At 41.6% G+C, this 14961-nt stretch overlaps 1 protein-coding gene across 1 annotated transcript; it reads left to right on the forward strand.

Annotated features, from left to right (window-relative positions):
* The first annotated feature begins 357 nt into the window (after nucleotides 1–357).
* LOC118408917 (uncharacterized protein K02A2.6-like) lies at nucleotides 358–12683 on the forward strand. The gene is made up of 7 exons (XM_035809774.1): nucleotides 358–2123; nucleotides 2195–4309; nucleotides 4363–4441; nucleotides 6224–6321; nucleotides 10646–10784; nucleotides 12204–12344; nucleotides 12672–12683. The coding sequence occupies exons 1-7, from the start codon at nucleotides 358–360 to the stop codon at nucleotides 12681–12683; spliced, it is 4350 nt and encodes a 1449-aa protein (XP_035665667.1).
* Nucleotides 12684–14961: the final 2278 nt, after the last annotated feature.

Genomic DNA, 14961 nt, shown 5'->3' on the forward strand with positions numbered 1-14961 from the left:
AGGAGGTAGGTTGTAATGATGATGTTACATATCCAGATAATCTCATCAGGCAAGACCCAGCATGCTTTATGGGGCCTTGGACCGAATCACTCTCAGTCAAATCACATGACCTACTTTTGTATCACTACACCAGTCACATGTACAGAGCTAGAAGTTTTAGATTAAATCCTAGTCCGCTCATCAAGTGTCTCCTAGTCGTCCATCGTAGTCAACAGAGCACTACAAGGAGTCAGGGAACACAACACAACATGGTGGCAGCGGTAAACCAGAAATCCTGAGCTGTGCAGAGGGAGGAAGTCCCCAGAAGGCAGCATAAACCAGGAAATAACCCGCTCAACCAAGAACAAAGGATTCAAGATGACGGCGGCCCAACAAACCATGCTGACGAATTTGATCCCCGAAATGGACTGGAATGCAGATGACCCTGTCAAAACGTTTAGAAAATTCAAACAAAGGATCGAACTGGCATTCAAGACCTTCCTGAAAGACGCCACCGACGAAGAAAAGGTGAGCTACATACTCTTGCTAGTAGGGGACGAAGGGCTTGAAATCAGAAATAGCTGGGAACTGTCTCCAGAACAGGAAAAAGATCCAAAGAAAATCCTAGAGAAGTTCGAGAAACACTTAGAACCTAAGACAAATCACAGGATTTTCAGGTATGAGTTCCAAAGCATGAGGCAAGGGCCCGAAGAATCCATCAGTGATTATATGGCAAGGCTAAAAAACGTGGCAGACAAATGCAACTTCAAAGACAAGACAGAGAAAGACGGGAGACTGCTAGATCAGATGATCTGGGGATGTGCATACAAAAAGGTACAGAAGACCCTCATAGGGAAGCATGAACTGACCCTTGCGGCAGCCGTAAAGGAAGCCGTACAGCATGAGTCTACAGAGAAGTGCATGACAACGTTGACAATCTCAACTCAAGCTAAAGAAGCAAAAGTCGATGCCATTTCTAACAGAAAGCATACTCCAAGCTCAAAACAAAAGGTAAGCTACAGGCCTCCACAGAAACAGAGTTCAAACATCTGTAGAAATTGTGGTACCGTGCATGAGTTTAATGACAAGAAGAAGTGCCCAGCATATGGTTCCAATTGTAATGGTTGCGGAAAGCCAAACCACTGGCGGAAAATGTGCAGGTCAAAGGGCAAATCCAAGCCACAAGAATACAGGGGTTACAGAAAGGCTAATCCGAAACATGTGCACTACCAGCAAGAAGAGCAGTACTCCTCAGGAGAAGAAACACTGTCGGTAGGTGCCATATATGTCCACGAAGTGGAGCATAAGAACGATGCACAAAACAACGAAGCGTATACAACTTTCCAACTCAAGAAGAAGATAGGAAAGAAGACAACAAACATCAATCTGCGATTGAAGATAGATACAGGGGCTCAAAGCAATGTCATGCCGGTAGAACATTATCAGCAGATATTCCCGGAGAACATGACAAAAGGTGGGGAAGTCAAAGCAGGAATCCTCACACCAAGCAGCACCATATTATCAGCGTATGGTGGGGACAAAATCCCACACCTGGGGAAGACAACCATCTCTGGAAAACACAAAGGCCGAGAGGTCAAGTGTACTTTCTTTGTGACCAAATCCAAGGGACCAAGCATCCTCGGATTGGCAGCGTGCCAGCAGCTAGGCATCATCACAATCCATGAGATACAAACTACCCCAGAGGATGGCAAGATCAAAGAGACGGTGCCGATCAAGGACCGCCCTGCTATCCACAGCAAGGAACAACTAATAAAGATGTACCCGGAATGTTTTGATGACACGGTCGGGTGCTTTGAAGAGGAGTACCACATCACTGTTGACCCAGACGTAGAACCAGTGATACATCCACCTCGCAGAGTGCCACTAGAGCTGCGAGAGAAGCTGAAGAAACAGCTGGAAGAGATGACGAAGAAAGGAGTCATCAGCGAGGTCACACAGCCAACAGACTGGGTAAACTCCATAGTAATAAAGGAGAAACCCAATGGCAAACTGCGGATCTGCCTCGATCCCAGAGACCTGAACTTGGCACTCAAGAGGAACCACTACCCTACACCCACTCTAGAAGAGATAACACCCTCTCTGGCAGGAGCCAAAGTGTTTAGTAAGCTGGACGCCAGCAACGGGTATTGGAATAGGGTATCAAAATAGACGAAGAATCTTCCTTGCTCACGACCTTCAACACGCCCTATGGCAGGTTCAAGTTCAACCGCCTCCCGTTCGGGCTCAAGGTCTCGCAGGACGTTTTCCAGAGGAAGATAGACGAAACGTACAAAGGGTGCAAAGGAGCAATTGGAATTGCAGACGACATCCAGGTGTACGGGAAGACAGACGACGACCACGACTTCCATCTGCACGAAGCGATGGAAAAGACCAGGCAAGCTGGCATCAAGCTAAACGCATCCAAGTGCATAATCAAAGAAAGTGAGTGTAAGTTCTTCGGAATGATCTACACAGCCGAGGGAGTCAAGCCAGACCCCGAGAAAGTGAAGGCGATACATGACATCAAACCACCCCAGGATGAGAAGGAACTAAGAAGTCTCTTAGGGCTCATTCAATACATGAGCGCTTTCATCCCCAAGCTCGCGGACAGAACGACAAACATCCGTGAACTGCTGAAGGAAGATGTTGAATACAAGTGGAGTGCATCACACACTGAAGACCTGAACAAGATAAAGCAGCTCATCAGTGAAAAGACAACACTGCAGTACTATGACAGGGATAAACCCGTCATACTACAAGTAGATGCCTCAATCAAAGGAGTAGGTGCAGCACTAATACAAGATGGAAAACCCATCGCATTCGCCTCAAAAGCCCTCTCACCGGCTGAAACAAGATACGCCAACATCGAGAGAGAGCTCCTGGCAGTAGTCTATGGATGTGAGAAATTCCACACCTACTTGTACGGAAGAAGCTTCGAAGTCGAGTCGGACCACCGACCCTTGGAACAAATCAACAAGAAGAACCTCACGAAGGCACCAAACAGGTTACAACGCCTGTTACTGAGACTGCAAAGCTATGACATGAGCATCCGGTACAAACCAGGGAAAGAGATGCTACTAGCAGACGCACTCTCCAGGCTGTCACAGCACGACAAGCAAGAGATGGATGGTCTCAAAGTCCAGATCCATCACCTCGTAAAAGTGACAACTGTGAAACTGGAGCAGATCAAAGAGGAGACCAGCAAGGATGAAGAGCTCCAACTACTCGCCCAGACAGTAACACAGGGATGGCCTGAGAAAAGAAAAGAGACACAAGCAATCATACACGAATACTGGACCATCCGAGACGACATCTCGGTAGAGGACGGAGTCCTCCTGGCTGGGTCCAGGATGATTATACCCAAGTCCATGAGAGCAGAGGTCCTAGAGATGATTCATCAAGGACACCTGGGTATCGAGAAGTGCATACTCAGAGCAAAATCTGCAGTCTACTGGCCGGGCATGTACAAACAAATCGAAAAAGCAGTTGCAGCATGCCCCACATGCCAAAAGCACAAGAACTCGCAACAGAAAGAAGAGATGATGCCAACAGAGATACCAAGCAGACCGTGGCAAACAGTAGGCATGGATCTGTTTACCACCAATGACCAATGGTTTCTACTCCTGGTAGACTACTACTCCAAATTCCCATTTGTGAAGAGTCTCGCCAACCTGAAGGCATCAACAGTAACATCCAGCATACGAGGTATATTCGCCGAACAAGGGATCCCAGCAGAAGTCATATGCGACAATGGGACACAATTCACATCCCAAGAGTTCCGGCAGCTGGCCAACGAGTACGGATTCAAAATCAAAACATCATCACCGCACTACCCAAAGGGGCATGGATTCATAGAAAGACATGTACAGACGGTGAAGAAAACGCTGATCAAATGCAAGGAAACAAAAGCAGACCCAAACCTAGCCTTGCTAGCCATCCGCACCACACCGATCAAGCCAGGCATGAAATCGCCAGCGGAGCTGTTAAACGGACGGAAGTACAAAGACATCTTGCCAACCAAAGTACCTCCACCACTTGACCAGGAAGAAACAAGGGCCAAGCTGGAAAAGGCACAGCAAGCAGCGAAACAGCACTACGACACCCAGGCAAAGAGTCTGCCTGAGCTGGCCAAGGGCCAGAGCATCCACGTACAGGATCCTATCCGAAAAACGTGGAGCCCCGGCAAAGTCATCGACAAAGCTACAACACCGAGATCATATGTTGTAGAGACCGACGCCGGGAGACAACTGAGGAGAAACAGAGTACACATACGACCAACTCCAGAAGTGAAAACACCTGCAGCTACAACTCCAGAAACAACACCTGCAGCGTCAGCAACGCAGACTACACATGAGTCGACCCTGCAACCACCAACTATTGCAGCACCACACGCGACGACACCGAGTACGACAAAGCCGACATCCGCGACAACGCCGAGTACGACAAAGTCAACGAGAACGAGGTCGAACATCCAACCACCAGTGCGTTACCGCTGACGAGAGAAAGAACTGTTCTCAGATAGAAAAGAACTGAGAAAGAGATTAGACTAGAACTGTTCTTAGAAGTTAGATGCAAAGTATAACTGCTGAAAACCATTGTTATTGTTAAAGTACTAACCAAAAGTTGAAACAAACATAAGAACAAGTGAAAAACAAGAGCTGGACAAGGACTCTAGAAAAATCCAGCCAGAGACTATTCTACTTAAAGAAAGAGGGATGTTACATATCCAGATAATCTCATCAGGCAAGACCCAGCATGCTTTATGGGGCCTTGGACCGAATCACTCTCAGTCAAATCACATGACCTACTTTTGTATCACTACACCAGTCACATGTACAGAGCTAGAAGTTTTAGATTAAATCCTAGTCCGCTCATCAAGTGTCTCCTAGTCGTCCATCGTAGTCAACAGAGCACTACAAGGAGTCAGGGAACACAACACAACAGATGATGACATCGTCCAAATCAAGGTAGTCAGTACAATTGGTTGTAGAGTATCAACATAAATGATCTGGCATCAAAATGACTTTGGCATTCTCCTAGTTGTAGCAAATTTACTAGGGGGGCAGTGGTTAACTAACTACTAAACTAGGGTGGCACCCAAGCTACTATAACTACAGGGATCTCCCCAGAAATGTAGAGTATAATATTGATGGTGCTACATTTCACCGTCAAAACTGCCCAAGGCAGCACACCAGATGGCCAAGGAAACACTCTCCTCCATTTCCTTGGGAGTCAGCTTTACATCTTACCTAAAATTGCAGTCGAGAGAGACAAGCAAAGAAATATTCAGTGGAGACCCCTACTTGGCTACTAGTACTACTAACTGTATGATGGTACCAGGATTACAGTATGATGGGGGCACCATTTTTCCTTTCTGTATGGAAATAACTGGACAGACTGGTACCCAAGCAGACTGGTATGCAAGATCGTGCCATAAGATAAAGACTATGGTCCATAAAGGACAGATAATGGAGAATCAGCACAAAACAAAATGGCTATTGATTGCATCATATTCCAGGCGTTGGCATTTTACCCGGGAACTATTGCTTAGTAATGAATTGCCAGTGTGTATGGATTTAAAGATGCTCAATGGCAAATAAAAACTAAAGTTTGGCAGCCTTATACCTCCATGAAATAGATTTCATGCAAATGACTTTTGCATAACTTATGCATGGTGATGGTCACCTTGAACACATATCATGAGTATGAGCAGTAGTCTGTGTGATACAAACTCTGCTGTCTGGGCTGTAACTGGCCCCTCCCTGCGGATGTTGGGCGGGTGGCGAGATTAAATCAGGCTAGAGTACTAGTATGAAGTTCCGATCATTTAGCATTAAGTGGTTTCGCAATATTTGTATTAATCATGCAAATCAGTTCCTCATTGACATTTGCATGTTTGATGTCCACTTATGTTCTACCTATCATGAATTACAATATATCAAACATGAAGTTGGGGGCTCAAAATCTAATGTTTCCAGTTTTTGTCACACCCTGCCAACACATGACACCAAGCCATCCAGCCATTCTTGAGTTATCTTGTTCACACACACACACACACACACACACACACACACACACACACACACACAAACAAACACACACACAAACACAGTGAAATTATAACCTTCATGGAAAGTATAATGGCCATTAATATCTCATGGAGGTAATTCTTACAATGTTGCATTGACTTGCTCAAAGTGATGGTAATGTCGGTTTTATTTCTCTCTCTCGCGATTTTCCACAGTATGCTCGCCTGACGGCCAGTCAGCTTGATTGGGACTGCAATGCACTGCGAGGGTTGATGGCCCGTGACCCAGATAACAGTTACTGTAAAAGGGACAAGTAAGTTGTTAACACAGTACACACAGTACAAATCCTTTTGCCCTATGTCTGAATGGATCTATAATCACACACGTTATATAAAATGTCAAAAAGATCCGAGCATCGCAGAAAGTGCAAGTCAGGGCCTGGTAGTGTGGTTAAGTGACCTAGAATTTCATACTTGCAAAAACAAAAATTTTCCCTTTATAATATCAAAGTAAATGATTTTGACTCAGTCCTGATGCCTCAGTCCTGGTGCCTCAGGAGAATTTTATGTTCATCGTCAATATGTGTATGTGTAAGGAGTCATGTGTTGGGGAGTGGCTGTAATTTTGTCCTTGATCTGTGTGAGACACTGACATCTGATCACTTCTGTTGTCAACATACATGTAAGCAGGCAGTTGTGTTTGTAGAGAATACATGATTGCTTTACCTTATACCAAGGAGGTTTTCATAATCTTTGATAAAACCTCCTTGCTTGTTCCAGTTCCATGTAGTACATCTGTATCTCCATGACTGTCTCAAGCTTAATTTTTTTCTGTCCCACTCATTATTTGGGAGCTCATGTTGTTAATTTTTATTGTTTAAGCATTTTAAGCTCACTTGATATATTACTGTCACTTCCTTAAAAAGTTGAGATTTTTGGGATGTATTTGGTGATTTTTTTCCATCCCAACAAGCAAGATTCCATCCCAGGACAGAGGGACAGGTCCTCAAGACAGCACGTGTATCTGCACAATCCCCAGACCAGAGTGAATTCAGCTGTTATGTAAATGTAATAAGCAAAGGGATTCAAATGATGTTGCAATTTGTGCATTTGTAACAACTACATAAATATGTCACCTATCAAATCGAGAAGACAGACAGTCACTGAGTTAGGAGGTTATGCTGCATGGACCTCAAGTAAAGAAATATCTTCCTCTTCATCTGTGCTTAAATGATGTACAGCAGAAGAGGAGGCGTTTAATTGCATTCTCGGGGAATGTGCAATCAAATGAAGATAGATGGTTATTATGCCGTGGTTTGCTCCTTATCTGGCTTGGTTCTGTGAACAGGCTAATTGGACAACTTGCATGAGTAATTGAGCGCAAGCCAGTGGTAAGAAATGGCATCCATCCTTCGGGTATTGACCTTGGTATTATCTTTATTATCATGGAAAACTTTGAGGCACAACAGGGAAAGTCTTAGTGCGACACTTGATGAAAACTATTTTACCTGCTGCAGGTAGAACATGCCATCATGCTAGTAGCTAATATGTAGACGTGATATGTTTGTAAAGCTTCATGATCCACACACTCAGGTCTTATCTCATTGGGTGGCTAAACAACATCTTAAATGTGTGGTTAACAAAGGAAGCTTGTCATGGGAAAATAGAAAAATCATTGAGACAACATTTTCCCTTGTAAAGCATGCTAGCTTACGTCTTACATGTAGTTACTTACTCAGTAACATCTACCATGAGCAAAGGTCAGATTTTCTAGGTCATGGATGAACAATTAATAATTCAGCATTTTAACACTGTCGACCAGTTTAGAGTTTAGGGTAGATCTAAAAATGACACTGTAAGATACGTAAAAGGTAAAATCCCTATGGTAGCCTCTTGCTACTTTTCCTTATTGTGCACCATAGGCATTTAGTAACAGGAGACACTGTGTATAACTGTCAAAAGTTAACTAAGATGCATGCACGTGTATTTAATGGTTTGACAACTTAAAAGCCTGTGACTATAAAATTATTCTGTGGCATCAATATTCAGAAGCACCCTTACTAAACATGGCTTTGCCAATTATCTACTTGATTCTGGATGTTTTACAGACTGTTAGTTATTCCTTTTATTCATCATCAATGGAAGAAAAATTGCTTGCAATTGGCCATATCCCCTAGGTACAAAAACAAAACATTAATTTTTGTACTTATATTAAGCAGTGCAAGGGAAAAGATACGAATGTGAGTAGACTGCCAGGTAATGTACCTACTGACAGACAACATATAAGATTATACAATACGTGATCAAAGTCCCAGTAAACTCACAAACATCCTTAGTACTGATTAATTGTGATAGAATTGGTCTCTTCCCGTCTCCTGGTATATATTTCTTGAACATCTTGCACAATGACATTTGAACAAATCCAAAATGCTTTTAAGTTTTGTCTTAAACACCATACTTGGATCAATATATCCATTTATGCCTTGATCTGCAACAACCACTAGCAATATCCCAAAGGTTTCACCTATGGAACAGCCACAGAGGATTCTGGATGTGTAACTTGATAGGAGGGCAGTTGCATCTTGGCAGTGCCTTAATTAGGGGTGGTTACCGCTACAGAAAATTCAGGTCCAGGTCCGGTTCAGGTCCAAAGGATCAGGTTCAGGTCTGGACCTGAACCTGGACTTGATTCAGTATGTCTCATACCAATGATCCATTTCACTACAAAGAAATCTTTTTAGTGGAGTATTAGACTTACACTGGTGTTTTGAAATCCTACAACGCTAATTGCATCTGTACGATTGACTGTTTAACAGTATGCCAAAAGTGTTATTGAATCCATGTGCGCATGTGTCCAGGGCATTCCTATACCAAATTTCAGGTCATTTGGTTGTAAAACCAGGGTACTGGGGCCAAAAATGTAGTTTTGGGGCCGAAAATGCCCCAAATAAGTCACAAAATTCAGCATTTTGTTCTATCATATGGCAAACCAGTTATCAACCCATGTGTGTACATGTCCAGGACATTCCCATACCAAATTTCAGGTCATTTGGTTGTAATACCAGGGTGCTGGGGCCAAAATATACATTTTTTGGTCTAAAAATGACCAAAAAAACTAAAAAAAAATCATTTTAAAGGCAATTATAAAAAAATCTAAAACAACCCTGCTTTTATAAGTGATAGGTAAGTTCCTCTGTTACATACAATGATAATGAGATTCATTTTTGGTAAGCTATGACTGTTTTTCCAGGAATAATTCTATGGTTACGATTTTCTTGAAATGGAAATATTGGTTTACTCTGGGGGCCACCACGGTCCGATACGTTAAAGGCCCAAATTTATTTTTACATATGATGTATACAAAGGTTCAAACTATAACTGTGCCGAAAATCAAGCAAATTGATTTGCCTGATAATGAGCTAATGGTCAATAAAAATGGTCAAAAAATGGATTTTTGCCAATTTTGGAAATTCTCGAAAACACATCATTTTCAAACATCTGCTGCACCTGACTACAAAAACATTTTGAGAATCACTATATATCATTTTGTTCATTAAAATATGGGTAATAACATATGCGAGAATCGATAAAATATCTGTTAATTTGTGGGGGCTACAGGAGTCCAAAGAAGGTCTATTTTGGACGCGACCATGCCTTCCCTTGGTGAAAATCCGCCATTTTGAAAAATGGCCGTTGCCATGGCAACTGGTGACCGCAGATCTAAAACTTTGCCATTTTTGTAGGTTTGGACCAAGACCCTACCACCACACAAAATTTAAGAAAAATCGATTTTTTTAGTTTGGCCACCCTATGCTTGGTTTTTACAGACAGAGCCTCGTAAAACTTGGTAGAAATGACTATAAACTCTACTCTATTTCACTCTTGCTATTTTCGTCCACCTGCAAGCGCCAAAATGTGTGAATGCCTGATGAAATAATCTGTTAATTTTCTAATAGGCCCAACATCCAGTCCACCTATTTTTTTTAGGTCCGGTTTTTCTGGACATTTCCAATAAGAAAAAACGGTTTTGTACTGGTACTCTGTACTCTGTACCAGTACCCAGCCCTAGCCTTGATTATGGGTCCTTTCAAATATGTGTCTTCCAAAGTGGTTGATGAATACTGATGTACCATGTAGCTCCATGAATTTACTTAAAATGTAGTAAGAAGAGGTTGTGTGATGATCATCAGTTTGGTTTAATTTGATCGCTACTTGAACATTGGTTAAAAATGGTGGGCCTGCTAGATTCAACCATTCTTGTATTATAATCTGAAGGCCAACTAAAAATTACATTACATTTACATTACAACATAAATTACATTACATGTTGACATTTGTAAAGCAGCACTGCAGGTAAAAGAATAAATATCTGAAAGTAAATATGTACTATTTGATACTATTTGACACGGTCACCCAGAAAGATTACATTTAATATACAGAAATGTTGATACAAATGAGATAACATCAGCATTACATTTCATCTTAACCTTCAATACCTCAGGGGCCATGCATCATCAGGTAGCTGTTTATTTATTTGATATATCTACTGGCAAGTGCTTAAGATAAAAAATGGCAGTTTTAGTCTGATGAATACATCCTGGAAGCAGTGATATAAAAAATCTCCATTCTTTTTCACAGAATCAAGTATAACGAATCGCACCCGAATAGATTCCACATCCGACGACAGATGAAGGACTCTCGCTTCTACACATTCTTCCTGCTGCAGTGCCCTTCCCACCAGTCTAAGAACCAGTCCAACCGGCGCATCGGCTGTCGGGTGAGTTCATACTAGTCCTCTGTTGGTTTTGAGTGCCTCGTAGAGCTAGAACTGTGCAGATTGTAATGATACGTGGATTTATTTCCAAAATTTTATGTTGGTAGGTATCTTTTGAGGCTTCATCAAGTTCATGAACATTGCTTGGGACAAATTATTCAAATATTGAATATATAAATTTTTGTAACTACCTCACTCTTTATAAATATCCAGAACAGAACCCTATTAGTAAGTTTTCTCTTTACATGTACAAATGTATATGATACCAATGAGGGAGCACCACTATCTATTAATTATGAATTGCAAATATTAGAAAGGGTGATAAAAATACAAGTTTATTCAGTCATTGAGGATTCTATCTGATTCTCAATTCAATAGCAATATTACGAAATGTACATTAATTTTATTGGTAGCTGCTTGTTACAGACATGCAAGATGTATTGTATTAGGAGGTACCAAAAGCTGAACAGTTTCTCCTCCGACCTGGGGTCAGCAATTACACAAAACCGAAGGCTCAAATTTGTGATGACAGTGCCATGCACATTATGTATCAAGATTCAGTTCTTACTTTCATCAAGTCCTCTAATTATCTAAGAAAAAAGAGTATTTAAATTAAACTGCCACAGTTTTATATGGAGAACTGTTATGTAATGCATCCCCCTCTGATGGCCTCCGGATCGGATGGAAGTATTGAATGATGAAATTCCGTGTAAGTAGCACGGTTGTGACCTTCCTGTCCACATCTCCTGTGAATATCTAGTACATCTACTTCAGATACCTTAGCTTGAAAAGGATCTCATCTGTGATAGAAGTGAGAGAGAAAGCCATAAATAATGGAGGAGCTTAAAGTAGCTCAGTGCTAGTCAAGAGCCTTTCTGTGAGATTAAATCTACAAAATGGTTTGGAAACAATCAGCAGGAAGTAAATGCAATTCAGACTAGTACTGTCACACATTAATTGGAAATAGAAAACAAGGAAGGAGAGGTAATTTGAAATCATTAAAAAGCTTGTAAACCGTTTGGAACAATGTCAGTCTGCTACTGATTGCTTAATTCTGAATAAATCATCAAGTGTTTGCGTGGGAATAATGATACTGGATAGGGTGTCACGCATATGTACCTGCGTATGAATCTTATTGCAAAGTGATGACAAGATTGTCAAGATGCTGCAAGTCATCTGCTTTATGTTGGCTAGGTAATGCTGTAAAAGTATGATTTACAAGATAACAAAACACGCTATCTATAAGATTAGTTGAGTGATCTGTCAAATGTTTGTGTCTCAGCAGTTGCAGTTTCCAGTGGGAACAGTGTCAGCAAATTTTTTTGTGCTACCTTAGCTTTCATGTTGATAGATATTGGCCAGCTAAGCTGCTCTGCGTACATTGTGTATACACTCCATTCCATGGCCTGTTTGTGTCCCTAGTCGGAGCTAACACTACTGAACCCCGATGGTGAACACCTGAGCAGCGATGAGATCCCCCTGCCCTGGATCTTTGTGGTGCTGAACATCATGTGGTCCACCATGGCAACACTCTGGCTCATCAACTGGGTCAAATACCACAGGGTAGGCTCTCTACTTCTCATAGTGTCTACAAGTTATTTACATGTATCAAATTAGGTCCATTCCCACTACATACAGAAAATACCAGTGACATAGTCATATTTTTCTGTGTACAAAAAATGGAGAGCCCTTTCCTTCTGAACAATATTCAAAACAAATCAAACATACTCAAAATAGCATTGTGTTGTGTAGAAATGACAATAATTTACTCCATAAATCATGAAAACTAATCAACAGACAGGAATCAAGGCAATAATTTTCATGTATCTATGATGAAATGTGGCAAAATTTGGTTGATTTTGTATTCCTGAACAATGTGATCTTTCTAAGAATATCACCTGAGTTGAGTTCCCTGTAATAATCTTACAGAACCCAATGCATGTAAGGAGACCTCACTATTAGCATTTCCTCCCCAAGGGTACAACAATATATTCAGTAGACAACATGCTTGTGCTTGTCGTGACTAGGAACCAATTGAGGTATTTAGTGTACTACTTGTTTATGCCAGCAATATTCCACTGGGGATGTAGTACCAAATTGGAAGTCACGAGATTTTAACAAACCAGACCATTAAATTTTTGGCAGAGGTGGTATGAAATAATTAGCTATGTTTTTATGTATTGAGGTGTCCCAACATTAATTGTACTGACTGTATATGCAGCAAGCTAGGTTGGAAGTAAAGGGTTATTCAAAAGACGTAATTTTTCCCAAAATTCCTGTTTTTTGTGTGGACAAAATTGGCTTAACAGCAAATTCCATCTAACATCCACGCGTTATGTTGCATACTTAAATCAAATTTTGATCTTTTTCATTTCGTTTATTCAGCAGCGAACCAATCTTTTGGCCGCCAGCTTCAATACAAGCTGGAATTTTTCCTCCAAAGTTGGAATGTCAGATGCACGATCATGTACGGACTCCCTAATGTTACAACTGTAACTCTCATATGGAAATCCTGGATTTATATGGGACAAGAGATGGCTCAGTGGCATTAGAAGCTAGCTTGAGCCTTTAAAGTTGAGCATGAGTGTGTAGTTAATGTTTTGGCCATATGCTTCATGCTATTTCAGTGTCTGAAAGTACATCACATAACAAGTCAAGTCGTCAATACTGATGTGGAAATGTTACATGATCAGGCCTGAAATGGGGTACGAGATCATAATATGATACTTAGTAAACCCTTCTTGTCGTTATGTATCACTCTTATGGATGTTATGGAAAGTTCACGGATGTGTTGTGCGTCATATCTTGAAATCCATTAGCGGACGACCTACATGTGCAAGTGCTGTGGTCATACTCAATTCAATACGGTACAGTAACTACATTTTGAGACCAACTAAGAGCCAGGCCTGGCTTGTTTGAAAGGTTTTTGGGCGGATGGATCGAGTGACTGTGTCATGAATCATTTATCATAGGTTAGGCGTGCTATCATGCCTGGTCCTGTATCGTTAAAAGAATGAATTTGAGCTGTTGTTGAAATAGTAATAAACATGGGATTATGGTAGAACAATCATTTCCTGATCTGTTCCTTACATACCTTATTGACCTGTGTTGGATGTACTTTTGGGCAGGGTTTTTGAAAATCAGGCGGCCATGCACAGACAGCTGTATGCTAACATGACAACATTCAGCTTGAGTTACAAGGTTAATCTGTCCTGTGGTGTGGTGATGGGTTCAGCAGGTTGGACAGAATTACCTGGTAGTATGCACACACACACACTTTAAATCCATTTCCTGATTAATCACATTAGCTTGATACGCCAAAAATAGTTACCTGGATGTCTAACCTACATCGACGTTCATTAGCTTGATGTTTGGGCATGTTTTACTCTTACTCATTCTTTAACCATCATCCTGCTAAGATAGCTGTTTGGCACGAAATAGGGTTCAGACGTTAGAGAGCTGATCCACTTCTTCTTCATCTATGTGCCAAACCTCCAGACAATTTGGATTCCAAAGAAAACAAAGCTAAGCCAAAGTCAAGCTGAAGACAATTTGGATTTCAAAGGATAGCAAGGCTAAGTGTCACTGACGAAGGATAATGGATTCTATCCGAAACGTCTGACCGTTTCAAAACCATATCCAGTTGCTTGAGTAACTATTTTTGGCGTATCTTATTACCTGGATGTCTAACCTACATCGACGTTCATTAGCTTGATGTTTGGGCATGTTTTACTCTTACTCATTCTTTAACCATCATCCTGCTAAGATAGCTGTTTGGCACGAAATAGGGTTCAGACGTTAGAGAGCTGATCCACTTCTTCTTCATCTATGTGCCAAACCTCAGTAAGTTTGCCACATAGCAGCTCATTGCTCAGGCACTGGGGTGAGGATACAGGTGACACAGGTGGCTTGTGGCTGGCTGGTGGCTTTGGCTTTTGGTCCTTAGTGGGCAGGGGAACCACTCCCTGACCTGGTGACCACCCTGCTGTGTTGCAGCATGTACTCATGATATACGTCAAGGAGACTAGACAGAGATGTACCATGTAACCATTTCTATCAAATGTCTATTTGACAGTTTTCCAACAACCTGCACAAGTTCATCACTGTGGTCCCCATCTGTAAGATTGTGCTGGTGTTTGTTGTGATGGTCAGGTGGCACCAACTGTCCAAGGATGGTAAG

The sequence above is a fragment of the Branchiostoma floridae genome, unplaced genomic scaffold (assembly GCF_000003815.2).
Source record: "Branchiostoma floridae strain S238N-H82 unplaced genomic scaffold, Bfl_VNyyK Sc7u5tJ_517, whole genome shotgun sequence".
NCBI lineage: Eukaryota > Metazoa > Chordata > Leptocardii > Amphioxiformes > Branchiostomatidae > Branchiostoma > Branchiostoma floridae.

Excerpts from the sequence above, each read along its gene's own strand:
- LOC118408917 (XM_035809774.1), top strand. The coding sequence starts at position 358 with ATGACGGCGGCCCAACAAACCATGCTGACGAATTTGATCCCCGAAATG. Across the intron at positions 4,442-6,223 it reads ACAAAGTCAACGAGAACGAG|TATGCTCGCCTGACGGCCAG; the intron begins GTCGAACATCCA and ends GATTTTCCACAG. Across the intron at positions 10,785-12,203 it reads ACCGGCGCATCGGCTGTCGG|TCGGAGCTAACACTACTGAA; the intron begins GTGAGTTCATAC and ends TTGTGTCCCTAG.